Below are 27,857 nucleotides of genomic sequence, written 5' to 3'. Positions count from 1 at the left end.
ACTGTTTTTTTTTTTTTTTTTAAATTCATTAAATGTATTTTTTCCAAAAAAATTGCATATGAAAGACCACTGCACAAACACAGTGTGACATAAAATGTTGCAACAACCACCATTTTATTCTATACGGTCTGTGCTAAAAAAAAATATATAATATATATATAGTAATTTTCTAGCAAAAAATACAGATTTTAACTTGTAAACAAGTATCATAAAAAGGTTTAGTCTTTAAGTGGTTAATCAACCTCATTTACAGACCGAAGTTCATTCCTTGATCTAAAGGCAGGCTTCTTAACTTGTAAGCAACAAGTGTCAGAAAAAGGCCTGGTCTTTAAAGAGGTTGTAAACCTCCCTTTGCAAGTTGTACCTATAGGTAAGCCTAGGATAAGGCTTACCTATAGGTGCTGTAAATATCTCCTAAACGTGTGCTGTTTAGGAGATATTTACTGTATACCGCGCCGATGATGTCATTGGCGCATGCGCTGTGAAGAAACGGCCCACCTCTGCCGTTGCTTCACGAGCGAGTGCCGTGCCTGGCAACACCCATATGTATGCGCGGGAGTGACATCACGCGGCTCGGGCCAGTCACAGAGCCGGAGTCCGCAGGCCCCCGGAAGTAAGAGGGGCAAAGATGGATGCGGCCTGCAGCGGGGACGGCGCGGGTTTCATTTGCAGGTAAGTGTCATGCTAGCACATTATGCTTTTACTTTGCAGGGTAAAAGAAAGGAAGTAAAACCCATCAGGGTTTACTTCCTCTTTAAGTGTTTGCATGTTCTCCCTGTGCCTGCGTGGGTTTCCTCCGGGTACTCCGGTTTCCTCCCACACTCCAAAGACATGCTGGTAGGTTAATTGGATCCTGTCTAAATTGTCCCTAGTATGTATGAATGTGAGTTAGGGACCTTAGATTGTAAGCTCCTTGAGGGTAGGGACTGATGTGAATGTACAATGTATATGTAAAGCGCTTCGTAAATTGACGGCGCTATATAAGTACCTGAAATAAATAAAATAAAAATAAGTGGTTAAACTGACCTCATTTACAGACCGAAGTTCATCCAATTAATCTAAAAGAACTAAAGGTTCAAATGTTTGTAGTCATCTCTCAGCACTAACAAATGTTGATAAAGATTTGCCGCAGGCTATTTTTTTTTGTCTCAAAATTGTCTGACGCATCCGAGCTAAGGGGAGACCAAAAAAAAAAAAAACGTCCAGTCAGCCACCAACATACAGAAAAGGAATAAGGATCCTTTGATTGACTGAGCCATTGGATGATATGCACTTGTTGCAGGGATTATCTAACCTCTGATTGAATTTTGAGCGGCTCATAATATCCAGGTTTGAGGGTAAATACCGTGTATCCTCTGATATAGCTGGGTTTCCTTTCCTGTATGTTGGTGGCTGACTGGACATTTTTTTCTTTGGCCTCCCCTTAGCTTAGACGTGCCAGACAATTTTGAGCACTTCTATGGAATGAAGCCCTGAGGAAGCGACCGTTGCGCGGGGAAACATGTTGGCAAGCTCCATACAACACCCATTTGACATTATGCTGTGACAAGTTTTTATATTATACCATTTGATGTTTTGTTACACATGTGTTAATTTTATAGATATAGTGGACTCTTTGTTAGCCCCCTTTACGTATTTGGATGTGTATCTTCTATGTATATTTCAATAAACATTTGTTTTTACAAATGTATGAGTATGCTATATCATCAGGGAATCACCACCCAAATCCGCACTTCCTTACATTCTCTACTGTTTCCTTGTCAGACTGACATACACACGGGCATAATGTTGGCTGGTTTATTTGAAATCGGCAAATGTCTCCCGACATTATGCCCGTGTTTTATGGGGTTTAATCAGGGATCAGCAGCCATGATTACGGTGGTCAGCACACTAATGCCCCGTACACACGATCGGACATTGATCGGACATTCCGACAACAAAATCCATGGATTTTTTCCGACGGATGTTGGCTCAAACTTGTCTTGCATACACACTGTCACACAAAGTTGTCGGAAAATCCGATCGTTCTGAACGCGGTGACGTAAAACATGTACGTCGGGACTATAAACGAGGCAATAGCCAATAGCTTTCGTTTCTTAATTTATTCTGAGCATGCGTGGCACTTTGTGCGTCGGATTTGTGTATCGGAATTTCCGACAACGGATTTTGTTGTCGGAAAGTTTTATAGCACGCTCTCAAACTTTGTGTGTTGGAAATTCCTATGGAAAATGTGTGATGGAGCCCACACACGGTCGGAATTTCCGACAACAAGGTCCTATCACACATTTTCCATCGGAAAATCCGATCGTGCGTACAGGGCATTAGGGGGACACAGGAACAGGCAGGATCAAGCAGGTTTTTTTAGAACATAGAGAGGGACAGATGACACAGCACTATGTAACATTTTCAAATGATGAAGTCAGCAATGGTAGGCTTTCATTTAAACACAACCTTTTTTCACATTTCATTGGCATGTCCCTTTAAGTACAGCTGCAAAAATAACATGATAGGGCAAGCGCTCAGCATCTGACTCTCTTCATGCAGTCATACGTTGGGTGCAGCACTGTGATGTCTGCTTAATGCAGAATTATTGTGTCCCTCCCCCATCCGTACTGTCTGCAGATATGGGATCCTCTCTGTCCCTTTCTCAGCTGCTGATGCACATTAAAATAATTTGCTCTGACTGGCGGACGTGCCATGGGATTTTCAACCTGCTGAGGAACTGTTCCCAGGCTGCCATTCAGTGTACGGTCATGCTAGACAGCCTCCGCCTGTAAGGGTAAGCCGCATTGTTTGAGGTTACTGTCGGTCAAACTCCTGCCTCGGTTTCCCATCTCTCGCTTTCATCCTTGATACTTCGGAAATTAGAAATTTCATTAGTTTAAAATGCATGTGCTTTTCTGTGATGTAATCAGAATGACAGGCTTTATTATTTTTGGTAGAAAAATAAAGCAGGTTGATGGTTAAACATGAAACGTAGGCTCACAAAGGAAGACAGTCATCATGATGCTAGGTGAAACATGATGTAGGTTCTAAGGTGGAAATGAACTCAGTCACGAAAGTCCCATATAAGCTTTAACATGTTAATGTCATTTTAGAAGTCATTTTGCAATGCTTTTAAAACTTCCATGAAATGAATACCTGGTGATCCTGCCATGAAGGGCTTTGTTCGGGCACTTCCTGTCCCCGTCTCCCAGTTGGTCAAATGAATTGTCACCCTTTCATATGGGCTTCTGATGGGAACCACAAATGGGAATTACAACGCACATTATGTAGGCATAGTCTACTGCTGTCACCATCAGAAAAAAAAAAAAAAACACCCTGAGAAATGCCATTCAGCCATCGCTAGAGTGCATGTAGACAGAAAGAGGCTATAGGAGATCAGCAGCACTGGACTGCAACAAAGGATAATAAAAGACAAAAACAGTATTTTACTACAAAAACATTTAAAGCGGTTAAATACCTTTTTTTTTAAACTTTTACCTACAGGTAAGCCTATAATAAGGCTTACCTGTACGTAAAAAAAATATCTCCTAAACCCTCGCAATGAGCCGCTGACTGCAGCGGCACATGCGCACAGGGGATTCTCGGCTGAAAGCCCGGCAGCCGCTGGACTTTGCCGGAAAAAAAGTCTCCCGCGCGCAAGCGACGACATCGTGGCTCCGGCCACTCACAGCGCCGGAGCCGCTATACCCGGAAGGCACGCCGAGGGCAAATGTCAGCTCCCTCGGCGTGGACAGGGTGAGATGCCGGCGCCTCGTTCTAAGGTAAGTATCTCGTAATGAGCTAGTATGCGGTGCATACTAGCTCATTATGCCTTTTCCCTTACAGGTGTAGGGAAAAAAAAAAAAAAAGTCAGCGGGTTTACTACCGCTTTAATTGTTCATAGGGGGTATGGTTTACATCTAATGCTGCATACACACGAGCAGACTTTCCAGCAGACTTGGTCCTCCATCGGACAATTCGATCGTGTGTGGGCTCCAGCAGGCTTTTTTTTCCCCAAAAGTCTGATGGACCTAGAAATTAAATATGTTTCAAATCTTTCCGACGGACTCGAGTCCGGTCTAAAAAATCTGCTCGTCTGTATGCTAGTCCGACGGACTAAAACCGACGCTAGGGCAGCTATTGGCTACTGGCTATCAACTTCCTATTTTAGTCCGGTTGTACGTCATCACGTACAAATCCGTCGGACTTTGGTGTGATCGTGTGTAGGCAAGTCCGTTCATTCGGAAAGTCCATTGGAAGTCCGTCGAAAGTCCGTCGGATAGTCCTTCGGACCAGTCCAGCCCAAAAGTCAGCTCGTGTGTACGCGGCATAAGTTATAACATTGTCTTGCTCTTCAAAGTAGTGTGGGAATACAAAAAAACAAACATATATACTCACCTCCCTGCTGCGGCATCAGTGTGTTGTCCCCTGCCGATTCTAAGCCCAAGTACTAAGAGATGATATAAGTGTTCAGTTCTCAGTCCGCTCTGAGCAGAGAGCAGTGACTGTCAGTCACCACTATCTGCTCTGCCCCTCCAGTGCTCACTGGAGCACCGGGCTGGGGAGGGGGCAAGAGGAGCTGGTTCAGGCTCTCAGCGGCGCTCTGAGAGGCTGAGCCAGCTGCCGGTCGGACATCTGAGTGGATCTTAACATTATTGTCAGGGTCCTTCCAGAGCCTGGAGTGGCTCGGTGACATCAGCCAACAGGAGGCTTTAGCCCGCTGGCGGCTGATTCTGGGAGTTCACTCTTGGGACCCACAAGAGGAGTATGACCAAAAAAGCTTAGGCCATAATTCTCTTTTACCAAAATGTTATAGTTTCCTGGTCACATCAGTTGTGTGGTCTCTGCTTTAGTGGAGGACCTTGACATCTTCTCAAGCAGAGACACCCTTTTTGTCTCATCAAGAGACTGAGTAAGCTACTCTTGCTCTTCGTAGGTATTGACATCCCCTGTGCCAGCAGCAGACTGCCACCTGGTCCCAGCAGAGACCACAAATGAGTCACAGTGTGGGGGTCTTGGGTGGTCAGTTACAGGAGATTAGATTTTTATTTCACATCATATTTAGGACTGCACTGCGTTTTTAAGCATCCCTTTAGGGATAAGCAGAGTTTGTCACAAGAGCAGAACTGGAAGGGTTCCAACACTAGAGTACAGGGAAACATTGAACAACCAAGCAATGGGTTGACCACTCTCTATTCCATTGAAGAATTAATAAATATACGTTTTACAGATTTCTGCTGTTAAAGGGTTTATCCAACCAAAGATTTTAAGAATAACAGCCTAGATAAATTGTCTAATGCTGTTATAATCTCTGTCCTCACGCCTGCGCACCTTTGAGGAGGTCAGATTCTCTAATGCCGCGTACAGACGATCGGAATTTCGGCCCGCAAAAGACCGATGAGAGTTTTTCGGCGGAAAATGCGACCGTGTGTATGCTCCATTGGACTTTTGCTGGCGGAATTCCAGACAGCAAAAGATTGGTAGCATGTTCTCAATTTTTCGGTCGGGAAAAGTTCCTATCCGAAAATGCGATCGTCTGTGGCAATTCCGACACGCAAAATTCCTACGCATGCTCGGAAACAATTCGACGCATGCTCGAAAGCATTGAACTTCATTTTCTCGGCTCGTCGTAGTGTTGTACGTCACCACGTTCTTGGCGGTCATAAGTTCAGCGAACTTTTGCGTGACTGTGTGTATGCAAGGCAAACTTGAGCGGAATCCCGTTGGAAAAGCCGTCATATCTTTTTCCAACGAGAAGTCCGATCGTGTGTACGCGGCATAAGAAGCATAATTTATTTTGTATTCTGTGGAATATATTTGGACAACACTCCATTATGGGCAAGACCATTGGTGAGGAGTTCACCTTATTGGAGTCCATGAGAGATATACACTATATTACCAAAGTATTGGGATGCCCGCCTTTTGCACCCACATGAACTTTAATGGCATCCCAGTCTTAGTCCGTAGGGTTCAATATTAAGTTGGCCCACCCTTTGCAACTATAACAGCTTCAACTCTTCTGGGAAGGCTGTCCACAAGGTTTAGGACTAGAGTTTGTCTATGGGAATGTTTGACCATTCTTCCAGAAGCACATTTGTGAGGTCAAGCACTGATGTTGGACAAGAAGGCCTGGCTCGCAGTCTCCCCTCTAATTCATCCCAAAAATGTCCTATCAGGTTGAGAACAGGACTCTGTGCAGGCCAGTCAAGTTCCTCCACCCCCAAACTCACTCATCCATGTCTTTATGGACCTTGATTTGTGCACTGGTGCGCAGTAATGTTGGAACAGGAAGCGGCCATCCCCAAACTGTTCCCACAAAGTTGAGAGCATGAAATTGTCCAAAATGTCTTGGTATGCTGACACTTTAAGAGTTCCCTTCACTGGAACTAAGGGGACAAGCCCAACCCCTGAAAAACAACCCCACACTTTACTCCCTCCTCCACCAAATGATTTGGACCAGTGCACAAAGCAAGGTCCATAAAGACATGGATGAGCAAGTTTGGGGTGGAGGAACTTGACTGGCCTGTCCTCAACCTGATAGGACATCTTTGGGATGAATTAGAGTGGAGACTGTGAGCCAAGCCTTCTTGTCCAACATCAATGCCTGAACTCACAAATGCGCTTCTGGAAGAATGGTCAAACATTCCCATAGACAATACTTTTGGTAATATAATGTAAGAATCCAAAGGGTGACTCAGGCCTCCATAGTGTGTGTGTGTGTGTATTATACATTGTGGGGGTTTTTTAGAATTTAAAGGGTTTCCTTTTTTTTTTTTGATGACAGCATGGAAGAAACTATTTGTTCATGAAAAAGTGGTCATCTGATCAGTGTCACATAAGCTGCTGTTTGTGACCTATTCTGTTAAAAAACAATGCATCATGCATCTATGTATCATGCAAAGACTAGGGATGATGTGCAATTCAAGCAAAGGCAAAGGGAAAAATACATTATTTCTATGTCATATTTTGCAGATTAACGGGCATAGCTACAGTATCTTTATAGTTAAACAGCAGGAACAATAGAGAAAACAAGAAAACATTTATATATCAATGAAGGGTCACTCCACCAAAAGTGATATTTCAGTTAGAGGCAAAGTATTGGTTGTAGAATCAGTCCTTGGTTGGTGATATCCACCTGCTATAACTCCCGACTGTTCCTGCCTGCTGGGAGTTTTGGGTATTCCTGCCTACCTTTGTCCCAGCTCCACCTTCTTAAAGAAGTCCTCCTCCTCCTCCCTATATTTTTTTTTGGGGGGTCGGGGGAGCGGGCAACTGTCAAAACTTCCTTGTAGAAGTCCCCCCCCCTCCACATGCAACCTTCTGGGTCATGTCACAGGTCCCAGAAGTCTTCAGGACCATTCACAAAGCACAGCGCGGTTCGCACATGCGCAGTGGAAAGCTATCTGTGAAGCCACAGGAATCACATCCGGCTGCCCACAGTTAACACGTAGGCACCGAGGACCCAAAGACGGTGAAGAACAAGGGCGAATACTGCTGTGCAAAATGTAAGCACATTGTTTCCCTGGAAGCCCAGGTTCTGAATCTAGGGAAGCAACTGTCAGCACTGAGAAGACCCTCCAACTCTGGGGGTCAGCACAGAGGCGGGTGGAGACAAAGAGGTGCAGGCACTAGAAACGAGTAGATGGATGACAGTCAGGAAAGATAGAGGGGGAAGTGCCAGGGAGGCCAATCCTGGGCTGGAGCATCCCAATAAGTACATTGGTGAAACCGGTCAGGGACCAGCACTGCTGGAGCTGAGGGACTCTCCTAGCTGCCAGAGGAAGAACTCCTCCAGTGAGAGTGGGGGGGGAGTAAAGGGAAAGGATAGACAGATTCTGGTGGTAGGGGACTCAATTCTTAGAAGGACAGAGAGGGCAATCTGTCACAAAGACCAGAAGCGCCGAACTGTATGCTGTCTACTGGGCGCTCGGGTTCGGCACATCATGGATCTGGTGGACAGATTACTGGGAGGGGTTGGGGAAGACCCAGCTGTCATGGTGCACGTTGGCACCAATGACAAAGTCAGAGGCAGATGGAGTGTCCTAAAGAACGATTTTAGGGACTTAGGAGCTAAATTGAGGAAAAGGACCTCCAAGGTAGTATTCTCAGGAATACTACCAGTAAACATCGAGCCACACCAGAAAGGCAGAGGGAGATTAGGGAAGTAAACAAGTGGCTGAGGAGCTCGTGTAGTAAGGAGGGGTTTGGGTTCCTGGAGGACTGGGCTGACTTCTCAGTCGGTTACTAGTTCTATAGAAGGGACAGACTGCACCTAAATGAGGAGGGTGCAGATCTGCTGGGAGTGAAAATGGCCAAAAAGTTAGAGGGTTTTTTAAATTAGGCGACAGGGGGAGGGTCCAGAGGTAGAGATAGTTAGCAATAAACATATTCCAGAGGGTAGTATTGGGGGCATTAGTGGTAGGTTGACTAAAGCACATAAACCCGTGGTAGTATAGTAACAAGTCCTATTTGCAATCTCGGAACACCCAATAAAAGGACATTATGCAAGTGGTCTAAACTACGTGGCATGTTTAGCAATGCCAGGAGCCTGGCGGACAAGATGGGTGAACTAGAGATACTGTTAAATGAGGAGGATTTAGATTTTGTGGGAATTTCAGAGACCTGGTTCAACAGCTTTCATGATTGACTGGCAACCATTCAAGGGTATTCCCTTTATCGTAGGGATAGAGAGGGTAAAACAGGGGAAGGGGTATGCCTGTATATCAAGAATAATGTACAAGTGAATGTGAGAGATGACATCAATAAGGGAGCTAGGGAAGAGGTGGAATCCTTATGGGTAGAGCTCCAAACGGATGAAGCTTTGGGGAAAATAATATAGGCCCCTTAACCTGAGGGAGGAGGGTGAGACAGACCTCCTATCACAATTTGGATTAGCGGCAAGGATGGAAGTGTTATAATGGGGAATTTTAATTATCTAGACATAGACTGTACAGAGGGAACCATGCATTCGTCTAAAGCTCGGCAGTTCCTAAATGTCTTGCAGGACAATTTCATGGGTCAGATGGTAGACGCACCAACTCAAGCATAGCCAGAGTCCAGTAACCGGATTGGGTAGTCAGCCAAGCCAGAGTTCTGTAACCAGGTCGGGTAATCAGCCAGGCCAGAAGTCAGGGATCCAAGTAGAGGAACAGCAAGCAGGATAAGGAGCCAGAAGGGATGTCAGCAAGCCAGTCTTTAAACAGGAACGCAGGAGATGGTTTCTTGTGATGTGACCAAGGCGAAGGCAAGAAGGAAGTGAGATGGACGTCTTTAAGTAGGCGGGACTGACGAGCAGATCCACAACAGCTGATTAACTGTGGAGAGAGAAGAGAGCTGGCAATTAGCCGACAGCTGAGCGGCTAGCTCAGAGAAGGAAGGGCTGAGCCAGCCCTGACAAAAACACATCCCTAGGAATTACAGACCAGTTAGCCTAACATCAATAGTATGCAAGCTCTTGGAGGGGATGATAAGGGACTATATATAAGATTTTAGTAATGAAAATAGTATCATTAGCAGTAATCCGCATGGATTCATGAAGAATCGTTCTTGCCAAACCAATCTCTTAGCCTTCTATGAGGAGGTGAGCTGCCATCTAGATAAAGGAAGGCCACGTAGATGTGGTGTATCTGGACTTTGCAAAAGCATTTGACACAGTTCCCCATAAACGTTTACTGTACAAAGTAAGGTCTGTTGGCATGGACCATAGAGTGAGTACATGGATTGAAAACTGGCTACAAGGGCAATTTCAGAGGGTGGTGATAAATGGGGAATACTCAGAATGTTCAGGGGTGGGTAGTGGGGTCGCCCAGGGTTCCGTGCTGGGACCAATCCTGTTTAATTTGTTCATAAAGGACCTGGAGGATGGAGTAAACAGCTCAATCTCTGTATTTGCGGACGACACTAAGCTAAGCAGGGCAATAACTTCTCCGCAGGATGTGGAAACCTTGCAAGAAGATCTGAACAAATTAATGGAGTGGGCAACTACATGGCAAATGAGGTTCAATGTAGAAAAATGTAAAATAATGCATTTGGGTGGCAAAAATATGAATGTGAACTACTCACTAGGAGGTGAACCTCTGGGGCAATCTAGGATGGAATAGGACCTTGGTATCCTAGTAGATGATAGGCTCAGCAATAGCATGCAATGCCAAGCTGCTGCTAACAAAGCAAACAGAATATTGGCATGCAATAAAAAGGGGATTAACTCCAAGGATAAAGCGATAATTCTCCCACTCTACAAGACTCTGGTCTGGCCGCACCTGGAGTATCCTGTCCAGTTCTGGGCACCAGTCCTCAGGAAGGATGTACTGGAAATGGAGCGAGTACAAAGAAGGGCAACAAAGCTAATAAAGGGTCTGGAGGATATTAGTTATGAGGAAAGGTTGCGAGCACTGAACTTATTCTCTCTGGAGAAGAGACGCTTGAGAAGCGATATGATTTCAATTTACAAATACCATACTGGTGACCCCACAATAGAGATAAAACTTTTTTGCGAAAAGGCGTTTAATATGACACGTGGCCACTCACTAAAATTAGAAGAAAAGAGGTTTAACCTTAAACTGCGTAGATGGTTCTTTATTGTAAGAGTGGCAAGGATGTGGAATTCCCTTCCACAGGCGGTGGTTTCAGCGGGGAGCATAGTTTAAAAAAACTATTAGATAAGCACCTGAACGACCACAACATACAAGGATGTACAATGTAATACTGACATATAATCACACACATAGGTTGGACTTGTGTCTTTTTTTTAACCTCACCTACTATGTAACAATGTAACTATACTGAGCAGATGTGCGGACTAAAGCAGCCAAGCTTCCTCAATGTGTATCTAGAAAGATGTTCACTCAGATTGCAAGAGTTTCAATATATTACACATTTCTGCTGCTTATTCCTGTGGTGGCATAGCATTGACTGTTTTTTTTTGTCTTGTACAGGGACATTTGTTCTTCTTGGGTCCACAGAACATTTCCAACCCCAAGGAAACTGAAGCCACCACTCCATCCATTTTGCTGTGAAATGCCCCATCATCTATCCCCGGAAAGTTCTTTCAATTCCAAACAAGAGCTACTCTCCTTTGTCGAACCCTCCCGAAGCGTCAGCGAATACAGCTTGGCCAGTCCGGATGGCGGTGAACAAGCAGAAGCCCTGCTCTCGAAGACACCGCTGCATTCCAATGCAGACAGGACTCCGGATTCCTACGATGAAAGTCTGTATGACGAAACCTGTGCTAAGAGAGCACTCTATGGGGACGATCCTTGTGAAATTAACTTTATACCTTCCGAAAGTGAGAACTTGTGTGGGTGGGGTGCTTTCAAGCCCTCCTTCTTGCAAGTGTTCAACACATCTAAAGGGGTGCTCTTTTTCCTCTGCATAGCCTCCTTTCTCCAGGGTATGGTGGTCAACGGTTTCATCAACACTGTTATCACCTCTATAGAACGGAGGTTTGACCTGCACAGCTATCATAGCGGACTGATCGCCAGCTCCTATGACATAGCAGCTTGCGTGTGCTTGACATTTGTTAGCTACTTTGGGGGGAATGGTCACAAGCCTCGCTGGTTGGGCTGGGGAGTATTAATAATGGGCATTGGTTCCTTAGTCTTTGCTTTGCCGCACTTCAGCACTGGAGAATACGAGGTGAACTTTGCTGAAGATACGGGACTGTGCCCTTCCAATCACACTTATGGGGTCTCTCAACGTACCTCCAGGCTGTCCTACTACCGCTATGTCTTCATGTTGGGACAGTTCCTTCATGGGATTGGAGCTACACCACTCTACACACTGGGAGTCACTTATCTAGATGAGAACGTCAAGTCAAGCTATTCCCCAGTGTATATTGGTGAGTATAGGTTTCTCAGTGTTTGTGTGTTATGAGTAGTCTTGTAATGCTATAGCCTTCCACGGCATTGCTTTTGCCATTTGTCTAAGCTATTTCCAATAATTAGCTAAAAAGTATACATGCATAATGTATGCAAGTGCTCAATAATCAGCAAAGATGTGCCTTTGGCTGTGCTTCTGTCTCTTATACCAAGAAGCTTACACCAGTATATTTACTTACTTATGTTATAAAAGGAAATTTTTCACTGCTTCTTATGAAAATACTACTTGCCTAGCAGCTATACTGATCCAATGGCTTCAAGTGATGCAGAACAAGTATACAGATAAGGGCTACTAAATTTCCTGGTCTGTATGCTTGTTTCAGGATTAAATTGAAGCCATTGGGTCAGCAAAACAGCCAGGCAACTAGGAAGACATCAGTAGCTGCCCCCTTGTTTTAGGTTTATTTTAAGCTACTGTCACTTTTTTTTTTTTTTTTAAGCCGGGTTCACACTGGAACTGGCTGCGGATCACACAGGAGCGCTGTGCGTCCCTGTTCCCCGTTTCAGGGACGAATCAGGGCCGAATCTATGCCTGAATTCGGCCCTGAAACTGAGCCAAAGACGCACATCGTTTCTGTGCAGTGCGCTCCGCAGCCGCAACGGAGATATATGAACCGGCTCCATAGGGAGCCAGTCACATTCTCCTGCTATGCGAATTGGATGAGGGGAAGCCCACATCTAATTCGCATAGGTGTGAACTCGGCCTCAATAGCTCAATCAAATCCCTCTCTTCAAAGTAAAGGGTTAATACTTACCCATAGGCGTGTGCAGGGGGTGTGCCCAGGCACACCCTAATCACTCGTTGTGCGGTGCCGACTCCCCCTACTGCCTGGACTCCCCCTACTGCCTGGACTCCCCCCCCCTAGTGTTGCCCCCACACATTGCTACTGGCTTCCCTCCTCTTCTCTCTTCTCCCCTCGGCTGCTGTTTCAGGATGGAGAGCGGGAGAAAAGGGCTAGTCAACATGTAATTTACCGACCCCTTTCCCTTTTCGAAATGAATACCGGGAACACACTCATTTACGGTGTTCATTCATAACAAGCATAGAGCATTTCCCATTCATTCACTGTCCAGTGCAGCTGAGGGTGCGGAGAAAGTTGTGTGTTTGAGATCTGGGGTGCACACCCTAATGCAATAGGCTGCTCACACCTATGTACTTACCCTCCTGCCACCGTGCTGCTGATCTTCACTGCCCTCATGATCTCCACTGGCTGAAACATCTTCAGCATCTGGCACTCCGTATGTGTCGTATACTTGGTCCCCTGCTGCACTTTGTGGTTCCTTCTCCCGGCCCCTGTGTCACTACTGTAACTTCTAGTGATAAAGTCTAGAAGAAACAACCACAACATGAATGGGGGGGGGACCAGGCATCCGATACACACATAAGTGTGCCAGATGCTGAAGCGGTTTCAGCCTGTTTAGAGTCACTATACAACAGCCATCGTGTTCCTTAACGGTTTACAGACCACATGCTGTAGAAGTCACCACATTACTTCCTGAAGGAACTTTACAATCTAGAGCCCTTACTATAGTCTTATTCCAACTACACAAACTCATCAGTTTTGCATCTTGAAATGTGATATTCAAATTTTTGGATGTATTGGCAGACATTTTTCTCAATGAAGCTACACTCATAGGGGTGGATTTACTAAAGACAAATAGACTGTGCACTTTGCAAGCGCAGTTGCTCCAGAGCTTAGTGAAGGAGGTGAAGCGTCTCTTTGCGAAGAATACCCAATCACATGCAAAGAAAATAGCATTTGTGCTTGCACATGATTGGATGATGGAAGTCAGCAGAGATCTCCCTCTGCTACTAAGCTTGAAGCAACTGCACTTGCAAAGTGCACAGTTTATTTGCCTTTAGTAAATGAACCCCAAGCTGTCTGTTCAACTGTTTTCTTTAAAATGCTAATAACATCTGCTTTTTTTTTTTTTTTTGCTTCCCTAAAAAAGCTGAATATAGTCATACCACATTGTAAATGAAGAGATACAATATTTCCAACCTATCTGCTCGTTTCTACTTTGATGAGACCAAATAAAAACCCATGTGTAGTCATCAGAGGAATGGCTACACATGATCTACTTAGGCTAGAGTTGGGATGTTAAAACAAGCTAATTACTGATCTCTTGGACTGGAATGCACGTGGACAACTTACATTTGGTTTTGGACACGCAGGGATGGTCAGTCATCCAGGCATGATCTAACCACATGGCAGGATTTCCGTTGATTGTTAGGGCACTAACCATTCTTCCCGAAGCGCATTTGTGAGGTCGAGCACTAATGTAGGACGAGAAGGCCTGGCTCGCAGTTTCTGCTCGAATTCACCCCAAAGGTGTTCTATCAGGTTGAGATCAGGACTCTGTGCAGGCCAGTCATGTTCCTCCACCCCAAACTTGATTATCCATGTCTTTATGGACCTTGCTTTGTGCACTGGTGTGCAGTCATGTTGGAATGGAAGGGGACATCCCCAAACTATTCCCACAAAGTTGGGAGCATGATATTGTCTTGGTATGCTGACGCCTTAAAAGTTCCCTTCACTGGAACTAAGGGGCCAAGCCCAACCCCTGAAAAACAACCCCGCACCATAATCCCCCCTCCTCCAAATGATTTGGACCAGTGAACAAAGCAAGATCCATAAAGACATGGATGAGCGAGTTTGGGGTGGAGGAACTTGACTGGTCTGCAAAGAGTCTTGACCTCAACCCGATAGAACACCTTTGGGATGAATTAGAGTCCAACATCAGTGCCTGACCTCACAAATGCACTTCTGGAAGAATGGTCAAACATTCCCATAGACACAGTCCTTGTGGACAGCCTTCCCAGAAGAGTTGAAGCTGTTATAGCTACAAAGGGTGGGCCAACTCATTATTGAACCCTACGGACTAAAGCCTCGTACACACGGTACGATTGTTGGCAGGAGATTGTCTGTTGACAGACTGTTGTCCTAAAATCTTACTGTTCATACGCTCCTTTTGACAATTGTTGTCCGACTTTCGGCCAACAAATGTTGAATGCAAGGCTAGTAAATTTTCGGCAGACAACGGTTTGAGGTCAGATTTTCGTTTGGTCAGTACACAAATCCGTCACACAAAAGTCGAAAAGTACAAACACGCATTCTCGGAATCAATGCTCCCCAAACATGAAATTAGCAGAAGGGGCCCAAAGGGTGGTGCTCAAGAGCTGAAATTCCTCCTAGTACGTCACTACGTTCGTGTGTGTTGCAAGACAATTGTGTACCGTTAGTATGCAAGACAAGATCCTGGCACACGCCCTTTTGACAAAAATCAGACGCTCGGTTGGCCAACAATCGTACCGTGTGTACGAGGCTTAAGACTGGGATGCCATTAAAGTTATGTTCAAGTGCTTGTAAAGGCAGGCGTCCCAATACTTGACAATATAGTGTATGTGCTTTGCTGCATGTTCAGTAATTAGAAGGAAGAAGTATCCAGGCATAAGGCTCCGTTAAAACCTTTTTTTGAGCGCGTTTTTGGAGTGGCACCATTCGCATGGATAGGCCTCCCTCCGCTCCAAAAATACTTATATAACCGAATTTTGGCACAGAGCCAGGCACGTTTGGCGTTGCGGATTTTGCTGCGATTTTCATGCATTTTGTTGGCAAGAAATAATGGTATCGCAAACATGTCCCACATTATGCTGCGATTCTGCCTGTGATTCCTAAACGCTCAGGTGTTAATGGAGCCTTAGTGATTTTTATCCGTTGGAAGGGGAGTCTGGGGGTGCTAAATTGATTTGATGAGGCATTTAAACTTTTTACGTTGATGGTATTCCCTGACAGCAGTTGGCCAGCAGACAGCGGCTGCTGCCATAGATGTGACACTGCTGAACCTGTCAATCTGTCTGTAAGCAGCCATGAAAGCCAGTTGGCTACCAGACTCCTGAGATCTTAGACATTTATAAATATATCTCATGCAGATTATTTTAACTGCATTTTCGCTCTTCTTTTTACATATACATTACATACATTATACTTCATCGTCCCATAAAGCCATGGATGTATTTGCTAAAAATTCCTTTGTCATAGTACAGTGCGTGGTGGATCAGGCTATGAATTCTCATTTCCTTTTCATGATAGTATATGACACTTTTTTTATCTGGATAAAGTCCAAGGCTGTGATAAACGGTCCATTCACATGACTATAACCTATAAGTAAACTATAAAAAATATCTCTACTTCAAACAAAGTATAGTAGATATATAGCGCAATATCAGCAAGTTTATTACCTTTGAGAATGTCTTAAGGATAAGTGTATCTTTAGCACTTTAGGCATATTGTACTCTTACCTGCAAGCTGGTGCCCCATAATCAACAGAGATCGTGCCTGCTGTACTGGTGAGTGCCAGCTGTAGACCAGAAGCCTGTTTGTCAGGGTGCAGACTTACTTCCCATCCATAGAGACAACATTGGTGCCGCCAACTGCCTGATAAAATCTTTCGGAAAAGGCCATTCAGTTATTATTATTATACAGGATTTATATTGTGCCAACAGTTCTTTGGAGAGTTGGTACTCTGCTGGAGCACAGAGTAAGGCTGGGTTCATATATATATATGCGAATTGGATGCGGGTGTCCCTACATCCAATTGGCATGACAGGGCGAGTGTGACCAGCTCTCAATGGAGCCGGTTGACACAGGTCAGGGGCGGCCGCGGTCCACATTCAAAAAGGGTCCTGTGCGTCTTTGGGTCCGATTCAGGTGCAAATTCAGGCAAAAATTTGGACCTGAATCGCACCTGAACCAGTGAATAAGGACACACCAGACCCCATGCTGGGAACCGCGGCCAGACATATGTGAACCCGGCCTAAGATCTTTCTATAGCATTGAATTGGGAGTGTAGCGTGCTTACATGGGCCAGCCACCTAAGGGTATGACAAGCGGCTGCTGCGGGATTACACTATCCATCCAATAACTAATTGAATCAAGGAAAGCTGAGTATAAAGCTGACCGAAAAGGTTGAATTTTGGCCAGGTTTTGCTGAATCAGCCAGAATTTGAGCCATGGATGGCCCCATTGGAACCACCTGTCATTAGAGAACTCCGCTGAAAAATCAAAGGAGCCAGGTAGAACATTGTAGGACAAGCAGCAACTGCATCCTATCAGTATACTGACAGCGCAGGTACTGTCTGAATACAATAGCCGGCAGGGGTATTCTTCCACCCACGCTGTATATCACGGCTAAAGAAAACTATTGATTTCTCTTGTTTATGGGATTGAATGATAAAAATCTAACCTTGTATAGCTAGCCTCAAGTTGGCCATACATGGTTCAGTTTTTTCTGGTTCAATCATTTCTATTAGAAGTTTCATATAAAACAGCGAGACAACAATGGGAGGAATCCCACAAAATAGGTGGACAAAAATGAATTAGTTTTTTTTTCATTTAGTCAGCGGGCTCAGAAAAAAAAAATTGAGGTGGATGATGGAATCCTTTCCAATGTGCTATTGTATTCTGACAGCAGGGAGACTCCTCTGTTGCCAGAATACACAGATCCGGGCTGCAGCCTGTTGCCTGCAGTGCTGATCGAGCAACTTTTGTCCGAGAGGGCCATTCAACAGAAGTTGATCAGTAGATCGACTTCTTTAGACTGCAGTGGCCACACATGAACCGAAATTTGGCCAGTCCTTGCTGAACCAGCCAAATTTCGATCCACCTGTGGCCATCTTAGTAGCGGGGAAACTGGGGTCACTATAACATTAGATTAACTGCACCTTTAGGCTGCTTTCACACTGGGGCGGTGGGGACGTCGGCGGTAAAACAGCGCTATTTTTAGTGCTGCTTTACTGTCGTTATTGCAGCGGTATTCGGCCGCTAGCTGTGCGGTTTTGACCCTCGCTGGCGGCCGAAAAAGGGTCAAAACCGCTCGTATAGCGCGGCTATAGCCGCGGTATTGCTGCGGTATAGCCGCGCTGTCCCATTGATTTCAATGGGCAGGAGCGGTTTAGGAGCAGTGAATACACCGCTCCTTCACCGCTCCAAAGATGCGGCTTGCAGGAGTTTTTTTCTTCTCCTGCCAGCGCACCGCTTCAGTGTGAAAGCCCTCGGGCTTTCACACTGAACAAACAGCAGCGGCTGTTTTGGTTCGGTTTGCAGGCGTTTTTTTTAGCGCAATAACGCCTGCAAACCGCCCCAATGTGAAAGGGCTATTAGCCTTGACTGGAGTTCCACTTTAAAATCCACCGGTTGTTGAGATTTTAGAATGGACAGTAGTATCCACCTGCAAGCACAGTATACATTTGTTAATCCTCATTTGGTTTTTAGTGCATCTTGGAAGCCCCTGGATCTAAGACCTACACTATGAAAGACCTTCTAGACTCTGAGTTACTAATGAGTCCCAATCACTCCAAAGATAACAGTTGCCCTGCTGTTCAACAGTGTAGTGTGAGACCCTCTTTGGCCAGTAAACTTTCTCTATTGGATCTGCTGATCGCAGGGTTGTAACCTACCTCTAAGTTGGCCAGGCTTAGAACAGGTTAGAAGTTGAGGTCCTGTGTATAGCATGTACCCCCGCCCCCCAGGTACACAGGGGTTTCTAAGTCCACAGGAATTCGGGAACTATCAAACATACTCTTGATGCCTTCATTCTGACTCTACTGTTGGGTCAGTCAAACAGGTTTACTTTACATTCTTTGCATGCTTTGACTTATCAACGCCTCCATATTCTTTCCATGCCAGCATTTAACATTCATTATACTTCTGACATTTTCTCTTGTGACTTAAAAAGAATGTAGTGCATTGGTGTCTTGAATACAACATTATTGGAATGCCAGAGCAACCCTTTCAGAATCCCACTTACAACAAAAATGTATCACTGTTGTAGTTCTGACACAGTTGTTAAAGGACAACTACTGCAGATAGGTTTAAAAAAAAGTTGTCAGGTTGCTATTCTTTCTACTGAGTTAAGTTTCAGGAAACCGTGGCTTCCCCTGAGACGAGGTCATCATCTGCTTTATAGGCATATACTGAGGCATATAGGCATATACATATATACACTACATAGCCAAACTTTTGTGGTCATCCAATTTCAAAACCATGGACATTAAAGTGGTGTTGGCCTTTCCTTTGTGGTTAGAACAGCCTGCACTGTTCTTGAAAGAACTTTCACAAGATTTTGAATTGTGTCTGTGAGAATGAGCAAAAGAGCATTTCTGAAGTTAGGTACTGATGTTGGAGGAGAAGACTTGGTTCGCAGTCGGCCTTAGGATTCATCCCAGAGGTTTTCATAGAGTTGAGGTCAGGGCTCTGCGTAGGACGCTCGAGTTCCTTCACACCAAACTCATCAAACCATGTCTTTATAGAGCTGGCTTTGTACACAGGGGCATAGTCATTCCGGGATAACTAGGGCCTTCCTCAAACTATCACAAGGTTGGAAGAGCACAATTGTATGAACCGTCTCAGTATGGTGAAGCATCAACACTATCCTTCACTCACCTGAACCTGTACCTTGAAGTGGTCGTGAGAGTCAGTTGTCCCCATACTTTTGCCAATATAGTGTATGTATGCTTGGCTGCAAAAAAGTGTACCTGTTTATGGGCCAGGTAAACAAGAGACACGCCTTATGCCGCGTACACCCGAGCGGACTTTTCGGCTGGACTGGTCCAACGGATTATCCGATGGACTTTTGACGGACTTCCAACAGACTTTCCCAATGAACAGACTTGCCTACACACGTTCACACCAAAGTCCGACGGATTCGTAAGTGATAACGTACGACCAGACTAAAATAAGGAAGTTAATAGCCAGTAGCCAATAGCTGCCCCAGCACCGTTTTTCGTCGATCGGACAAGCATACAAATGAGCAGACTTTTCGATAGGAACTGGGTCCGGCGGAGTTCCAACGTAAAGATTTGAAACATGTTCCAAATCTAAAGTCCGTCAGATTTTCGACCGAAAAAGTCCACTGCAGGTCCGATGAAGCCCACACACACGGTCGGATTGTCCGCCGGACTCGGTCCGTCGGACCAGTCCAGACGAAAAGTCCGCTCGTGTGTACGCGGCATTAGATTGATCTCACTGAGTCCCTCATAAGTCCACAACCAGTTTTTCTTTGCAGTTGCGGAACATCAACTAATTTCTCACCATGTCCTCTTCATTTAGGAATATTTTACACTGCGGCTATTGTTGGCCCAGCTGTAGGATACCTGCTTGGAGGGTTCTTCCTGAACATGTACACCGAGATCACCACCCCGTAAGTAGCTTTTTATTTGTTTTACGTTGTCGGGCAGTTTATTAACCTTTAGCCTCCAATTAGAGTTCCTATAATTTTTTTGCTATGGCTGCTGCAGGTTAATGAACTCTCTACGTCTTTTCTATCTGCATATTTTGTATACAATACCTGCAAGAATTTTCAGCTGCTACTAATTATTAGATTTACTAATGTTAAAGAAAAGATAAACTCTACTTGCATTTACAGTGGACACCTGATATGGGAATTATATTATTAGAAAAACTTCAATCGTTCTGGTTAAACAGACTTATATTTTGGTGTTCCTGTCTCTAGCTGCCATTGAATTTTAGTTTCTGTGTGTGACACCTACTTACAGTAAGATCGGCAGTTTTGCATTGTTAAAATTGTCCTATTAGCCAGTATGATGTATCAGAGGCAACGGAAACAGACACACATTTTTCATTAGGATGTAGTCTTTACCTAAAACTGAACTTTCCCCATAATTTGAACAGGAATGCGGTGCGATTCCTGCCTGAATCTTATGCGGTTTCCCCCTCCGCTCTTGTGTGAACCCAGGCTTGTCATGGTGATTTTAAGCCTGAGTTTACACAGGAGCGGGGGAACCTCTCGGGGTTTCACCAGCTCCGGCTCCCGATCCGACTGTGGACATCAGCGGCTGCGGCTTGGGCTCCACCTGCCTCTCCCATGACTTTGTTTCCCCACATCTCCAGTGGCTCTCTCCCCCCAGCCTCCAGCGGTTCGAGCCATCCAATGGACCCCTTTCCCGACCCCGGTCCTGCTGTACCAGATTTCCGCGATCCCCCGCTGTCAGATGCCGAAAAGCCGCTTCAACGGTCCAGGGACTTGAAATCCCTGCAGCTTTCTCTCCTTTCCTTGCAGTGCTGACAGTATGAGCTAGATGGCTTCTGATTGGTCATCGCCGTCCATGCGACGGTACTGACCAATTAGAATTCCTGCAGTCTGTACTGTCAGCACTGCAAGCAGAAAAGAGAAAGCCGCAGGGACTTCAAATCCCTGGACCGGTGAAGCGGCTTTTCGGCGTCTGACAGCGGGGGATCGCGGAAATCTGGTACAGCAAGATCGGGGGGCTGGGGGGTGAAGGGGTCCAGTGAATGGCTGGAACTGCTGGAGGCTGGGGGGAGAAAGCCACTGGAGATGTGGGGAACAAAGCCATGGGGGAGGCAGGAGGAGCCCAAGCCGCAGATGTTACTATTCAAATCGCATGCAATTCTTTGCAGTGCGGTTTACGGCCCTTCATTTTGTATGGATGCAAATCACACCGCAAAGTATTGGTTTCGGGTATCAGGAGCATTTTCCTTAGTATGTGTACTCATGCAAATACTCGATATCGATGCATCCTTACCTTCCACATTAATAATTATGCTACCAAAATCAGTGCATGCTCTAAATTGCCTCCAGCATTGTTTATTTTTTTCTTTACTGGAGGCTGCCATTTTGCTGAAGCCCAATATGACGGTGTCCCAGAATGGCCCCTCTCGCGCGAGGGCGCGCAGCACGGCGCAAGCCCGATCTCTGTAAAGAGCCGCGTCCGCGGCTCTTTAACCATGTGGTCGGCTGTGTCCAATCACAGCCAGTCACATGTAAACACGGAGATGCAGGTAATCGGCGTTCCTCGCCTCACACTGACAGAGTGTGTGGCGAGGAGAGCCGATCAGCGGCATCTCCACGCAGGGGGACATCTCCACATGTAATTGGGGCACTGATCATCAGTGCCCTGATTACAATATAGCGCCAAGAGTGGCAGCAATCAGTGCCCACCAGTGGCAGCAATCAGTGCCCACCAGTGGCAGCAATCAGTGCCCATTATCAATGCCAGTCAGTGATGGCTATCAGTGCCACCTATCAGTGCCCACCAGTGCCGCCTATCAGTGCCCATCAGGGCCACTTAACAGTGCCCATCAGTGCCACATATCAGTGCCACCTATCAGTGTCCATAAGTGCGGCATATTAGTGCCTCTTCATCAGTGCCACATAATCAGTACCCATAAGTTCCACCTCATCAACGCCCACCAGTTCAGCCTATCAGTACCCATCAGTGCCACCTCATCAGCACACATCAGTGAAGGAGAAAAATTACTTAGTTACAAAATTTACTGACAGAAACTAAGTAAAAAAAAAAAATGTTAACATTTTTTTTTTTTTTTTAGTAAAAAATAAAAAAACCCAGCAGTGATTAAATACCACCAAAAGAAAGCTCTATTTGTGTGAAGAAAATAATAAAAAATTTGTTTGGGTACAGTGTAGCATGACCGCGCAATTGTCATTCAAAGTGCGACATCGCTGAAACCTGGAAAATGGCCTGGGCAGGAAGGGGGTGTAAGTGCCCAGCAGGCAAGTGGTTAAAGTTTATGTGGAACCAAAACTTTTTTTTTTTTCGTTTTGAATAGGGAATGAAAGGATCAAATACGTCTAACAGGTTATTTTTTTGCAACCTCTGCCTTGCTAGGGAAATTTTTCTTCACTTCCTGCCTTGGAGATACAACAGGAAATGAGAAGACATCTCCCCATATTGAGGGCCATTCCCATCTTAAAGTGGTAGTAAACCCCACTTGGTCATTTTTACCTACAGGTAAGCCTATAATAAGACTTACCTGTAGGTAAAATGACTGCACGGTTTAGAAGATATTCACCCTACATTCAGCGGCGCATGCGCTCTGACGGTCCGGCGGATCGTCCTGGAACTTTAGAGCTCCTTGCCAGAACGGAGTGACATCATCGTGGCTCTGGCCACTCACAGCGCCAGAGCCCGCGAAACCCGGAAGAAACACCATGTCAGCCCCCTCAGCGGTGACCAGGCGCCACTGCTGGGGCTTCGTTCTAAGGTAAGTATTTCATAATGTGCTAGTATGCAATGCATACTACTAGCACATTATGCTATTGTCTTGCAGGTTTTTTTTTTTCAGCGGTTTACTACCGCTTTAAAGACTTGTCTCCAGAACCTTAGTACCCATTGGAAAATATCCCTTTACCTCTGCCTCGCATGACAGCTCTTCAATTTTGGCTTTCCTGTTGCTTTCAGTCTCAATGGCAGTGGTCACCAGAACCAATATAGGGGAGAATGTCCCCAGCAGGGACACTGGCAGCAATATAAATTTGTTAGAGGGTCTACCCCCCCACCACCACCACCACCACTCTATCCAAAAACCTCAATTACATTTTGCCTTTATACACAATTAAGAATAACATTTGCCATTTCAATTTCGGTTTTGATGCCCAGCCAGCGCCACACATTAAATGACAGCTGGAATCTGATTGGTTGCCAAAAGCAACAAAGACGCTCCAGGTTTTACCTGTCAGCTCTGATGAATAAAATGTGCTGCAAATGTCATTTATGACAAAGCATGTGACTGTGCAGGAAGATTTTGCATGACACATATTTGCATGCGGTATGGAAATAACCTCTTTGTCACATTTTCTGTCAATAGAGAGTTTGTACAGATATTTAACGCGTGAATAAGAATTGTATCCACGCCCAAAGCCATACAATTGGATTAACGTCATCATACAAAAATAACCCACGTTCTCTATACAACGGGAGGAAAGAGCGAAAGTCAAAACGCCTGTCTTCCATCTTGAGTGGCGAGGGGTTAGAACCTCTGTCAGGTTTTATTGCTGTCTGTGCCCCCTGCTGGGGAAATTTCCTCTCCATTTGTCCTGGTGACCACTGTTTTTTTTTTTTTTTTAACATAGAAAACAAAGCAGAACAATCGCCATCCAAACCAAAATAATAGCTACAGTGTCAGCTGCGCAGAGCCCCGCAATATATAGAGAAACAGGATACTATTTATTATAACATCACAACGGTTAAAGTACTGGGGACCACCGTTATGGCCCATACACACGATCCGAAAATCGCACGAAAAATACCGCTTTCGATTCGTTCGTACGATAATCGGATCGTTAGTACAGAGCTTTCGAGAGCCGATCATGACAATTCATCCGATATTATTCGATCGGACAAGCACAAAAAATTTTCCTCGTACGATACCAGTACGATATCGTAGGATTTTCGTTTAGTCAGTACAGTTGTCCGAAAATACAATACAAATTCACTACAACACATGACAAGAATTTTCGTGACTTTAATAACCTAATCAATTTCTACTCGCGACTATTAAGCGAAAAAAAGTCGTACGATCTGTCGTACGATATTCGGATCGTGTGTACGGGGCATTACCAGAAGTAAAAGTGAGGGATGTGCCAAAATTTTGATTTGGCACCTGAGCGGGAATAGAGGGGAAATCTTCCAATAGGGAACCTTTCAGGTGACAGCTGGCTCTCTCTCACTTTGGAGAGATTTCTTCTCATTTCCTGTTGGGTCTACAGGTCAGGAAATGAAGGGAAATCTCCTCAAGGGGACACAGATGTTTTATCTTGAGATTTGTTTTAACCCTTTTACTTCTACCTCCTTATGTTTTATGGCTGGTTTGGGGGGGGGGGGGGGGGGTTTACACGCGCTCCCAGTGGCTGCACCCGCCAGAAGTGTGTTTGCATTCTACAAGTCAACTGTTGGCTTTCTGATGAAAGTTATTTGGAGACTATACCCTGTCATTTTCTGTGACCCCCAGGAGTGTCCCAGGTGTCGCAGGGTGGATGGGAGGGAGACTGGAGAACATCCATTCGCTGATCTTCCCAAGCTAAAATTTTACAGGAAGCAACGTATAAAATGTCACTTCCAGTTTCTGTTGTCAAGTGCCAGGGTCAAGTGCCAGGGAAGAAGCTAATGGAGCACTATTTGCACCCCATTAGCTTCAATGGAAGGCAGGTGAGACATCAGGAGGTCTAAAAGACCACTGATGTGTCGTTAAAGAGAATCTATCTTAAAAATATTATATCACATAGGGGACTTTTTGTCGCCTTTGCGATATGAAGTTTTAGAGCCCTTTTCACACTGGGGCGGTTTGCAGGCGCTGTTGCGCTAATAATAGCGCCTGCAAACCGACCCGAAAGTGCCGCTGCCCTAATTCCAGTGTGAAAGCCCCGAGGGCTTTCACACTGGAGCGGTGCGCTGGCAGGACGGTAAAAAAAGTCCTGCTAGCAGCATCTTCGGAGCGGTGAAGGAGCAGAGTGTATACCGCTCCTTCACCGCTCCTGCCCATTGAAATCAATGGGAGGGCGCGGCTATACCGCCGGCAAAGCGCCTCTGCAGAGGCGCTTTGCAGTGATATTTAACCCTTTCTCGGCCACTAGCGGGGGGGTAAAACGGCCCCGCTAGCGGCCGAATACCGACGGTAACACGCCGCTAATAATAGCGGCGTTTTACCGCCGACGCCCGCCCCAGTGTGAAAGGGCTCTTAGTGAAAAAAAAAATAAAAAAAATAAAGTTACACCCAAGCACTTAACCCCTCCCCCCCAAATAAAGTTTTGTTGGCCCCTTTGTATGCGCACACATAAATGTAAACACACCTGTGTTATGTAGGGTGCCTACATACAAAAACGTTGCTTGCAATACACGTTACATATCACCGCACACGCTTGAGTGAGAGTAATTCTAGGCCATTTATCACGGTTAACTTTTAATTGATTACCGTAGGGACTTCCATTCCATTTGGAAAATATTGGGTACCTGCATTTGTTCTTGTTTTGCAGATGCACACAAACTTAAAGCTTGATATGTTGGGTATCTATTTACTCGGGACAACCTCATCTTTTAAATTTTACCAGAAATCTGGTAGTATATTGTGTTAAAATTAAGTTTAGTGCATTTTTATACTGAAAGTTTGTGCTTGATAAAACGTTGCGCAAAAATTGTGTGGCATAAAAAAAATAGAATTGCCACCATTTTATTTTCCAGAGTGTCTGCTTTCAGCAAATATTTAATGTTTGTGGGTAAGCTCTGGTTCACACTGGAGCGTTTTGACATGCAATTTGATATGTCAAATGGGCGGAAATTTGCTGTCAACGGCACTGTCCCAATCGGTGTGACGTCGCACCGATTTCAAAAAGTGGCTTCTGTACTACTTTTTACGATTTCGGGCTGCGATTTACATTGACATCTGTGCAGAAACCTGCACAGATGTCTCTGAAATTGCGGCCGAAATCGGGACTGACAAGCGGGTGTGAAATCGTGCGAGGTCAGCTGAACACGCACGGCTTCATTCCCGCAGCTCAGTGTAAAATGATTTTGTAAACCTGCGCAAAAAACACAAACACAGCTAGCAGATAGCAAAAGGCTGAAAGCAAATCTGTCAGTTATTTTAAACAGTTTCCTTGACGTTGTTTTATATGAATTTATTCCACCTATTCAGCTATCTCACCCCTTTGATTTGGGACACTGAATGGATGAGGACAGGCCAATGGGCTCAAGTTGGGCCATTCTTAGATCCCGCTTTAGTGCTGTGTAAACACTGGCTGCTCCTTACATCACCAAAGCTGAACATAAACACAAGAGGGTAGACCAAGGTTGGTCAACGAGGGTTCTATGGAGTCCTACGGTTCCTCCAAAGGTTGCTAGGGGTTCTTTGAGAAATGAGCAACTTCTGTCTCTCAGATACTGCAAGTTCCCACTGACACCATTGATCTTTTTAGTTATCTGTAAAGCCTCGTACACACAATCGGATTGTTGGCAGACAAAGTGCCAGACTTTTGTCCGAAGGGCCGCTTGGCACGAACTTGTCTTGCATACAAACGGTACACAATTGTTGGCCAACAAACACAAACTTAGTGACGTACTAGGAGGAATTTCAGCTCTTGAGCGCCACCCTTTGGGCACCTTCTGCTAATGCCGTGTTTGGTGAGCATTGATTCCGAGCATGCGTGTTTGTACTTTGGAATTTTGACTTGTGTACACACGCTCGGAAAATCCTACAACAGACCGTTGTCCGTGGAAAATGTATAAACCCGCCATCCAACATTTGTCCACGGAAAGTTGGCCAACAATTGTCCGATGGAGCGTACAAACGGTCGGATTTTCCGCCAACAGTCTGTCATCACACAATTCCCGTCGGAAAATCCGATCGTGTGTACGAGGCTTAAGAGGGGGTAGTTCTTCCCAATGACCACAAGTGTGAGGAGCATTCTTCCTACTGACCAGCCCACTAATGTATCATGAGATGTAGATATAGGACTTTTTAGTAAGGGTTCCCTGAGACCGGAAAGTTATTTCAAGCGTTCCTCTGTGTTTGAAAGGCTGGGGGAGGCTAATGATGTCTTTAGCTAATAAGGCATACATAGAAATGAATTAAATGATTCCAATATATCTGTGAAGCTAATTATTTAGGTCATAGTATAGCTAGTAGTAATTAGTCACAAGGAACTGAACTTGTTCTGTAATGTTGAAGACTATTTACTAATTCCTTTTTTTTTTTTTTTTTTTTTTTAATGTGAACACCCACAAGTAGCTATTCTTAGTAAAAGGCTTAGGATGATAAAGGATTTTGGGTAGAATGAGGGCGGGTTATAACGTCCGTCAGGTTTTTTCTTGCTTCATTTGCTATCCTAGAGAAAACGGGGAGGTCAGAAAAGTGTTTCTTTAGATATAATGCCACATCCAATAAATTGAACAAAAAAGAGAAAATACCCCTAAGTGGACTTTAAAGGCATAAATATCTACACAACAAAATGAGCTATTGAAAAAAATCTAATATTTATTGTACAAAATACGACATTAAAATTATGGACCCTAGGGACCAATGAATAGGAATTTGTACAGATCTGTGATACGGACACCAAAAATAGTAGCACACAATTAAATGTAGTTCTTCATCCGACGCGTTTCATTTACATTCTTTCCTCAGGGGTGTTCTTCAAGAACTCACAACTGTGCATATGGGC

At 45.0% G+C, this 27,857-nt stretch overlaps 1 protein-coding gene across 1 annotated transcript in view; it reads left to right on the top strand.

The window, feature by feature from the left end:
• The window catches only part of SLCO4A1 (solute carrier organic anion transporter family member 4A1), a 74,550-nt gene that overhangs the window by 13,015 nt on the left and 33,678 nt on the right, over window positions 1-27,857 (top strand). Inside the window, exons 2-3 of the mRNA XM_073607499.1 lie at window positions 10,920-11,821; window positions 19,973-20,063. Of these exons, the coding sequence (XP_073463600.1) occupies window positions 11,002-11,821; window positions 19,973-20,063 (911 nt within the window). The 5' untranslated portion in view covers window positions 10,920-11,001. The remainder of the gene's footprint in view (window positions 1-10,919; window positions 11,822-19,972; window positions 20,064-27,857) is intronic.

The sequence above is a fragment of the Aquarana catesbeiana genome, linkage group LG12, assembly GCF_042186555.1.
Source record: "Aquarana catesbeiana isolate 2022-GZ linkage group LG12, ASM4218655v1, whole genome shotgun sequence".
Classification (NCBI taxonomy): domain Eukaryota; kingdom Metazoa; phylum Chordata; class Amphibia; order Anura; family Ranidae; genus Aquarana; species Aquarana catesbeiana.
This window is presented reverse-complemented; position numbering and strand designations above follow the sequence as displayed.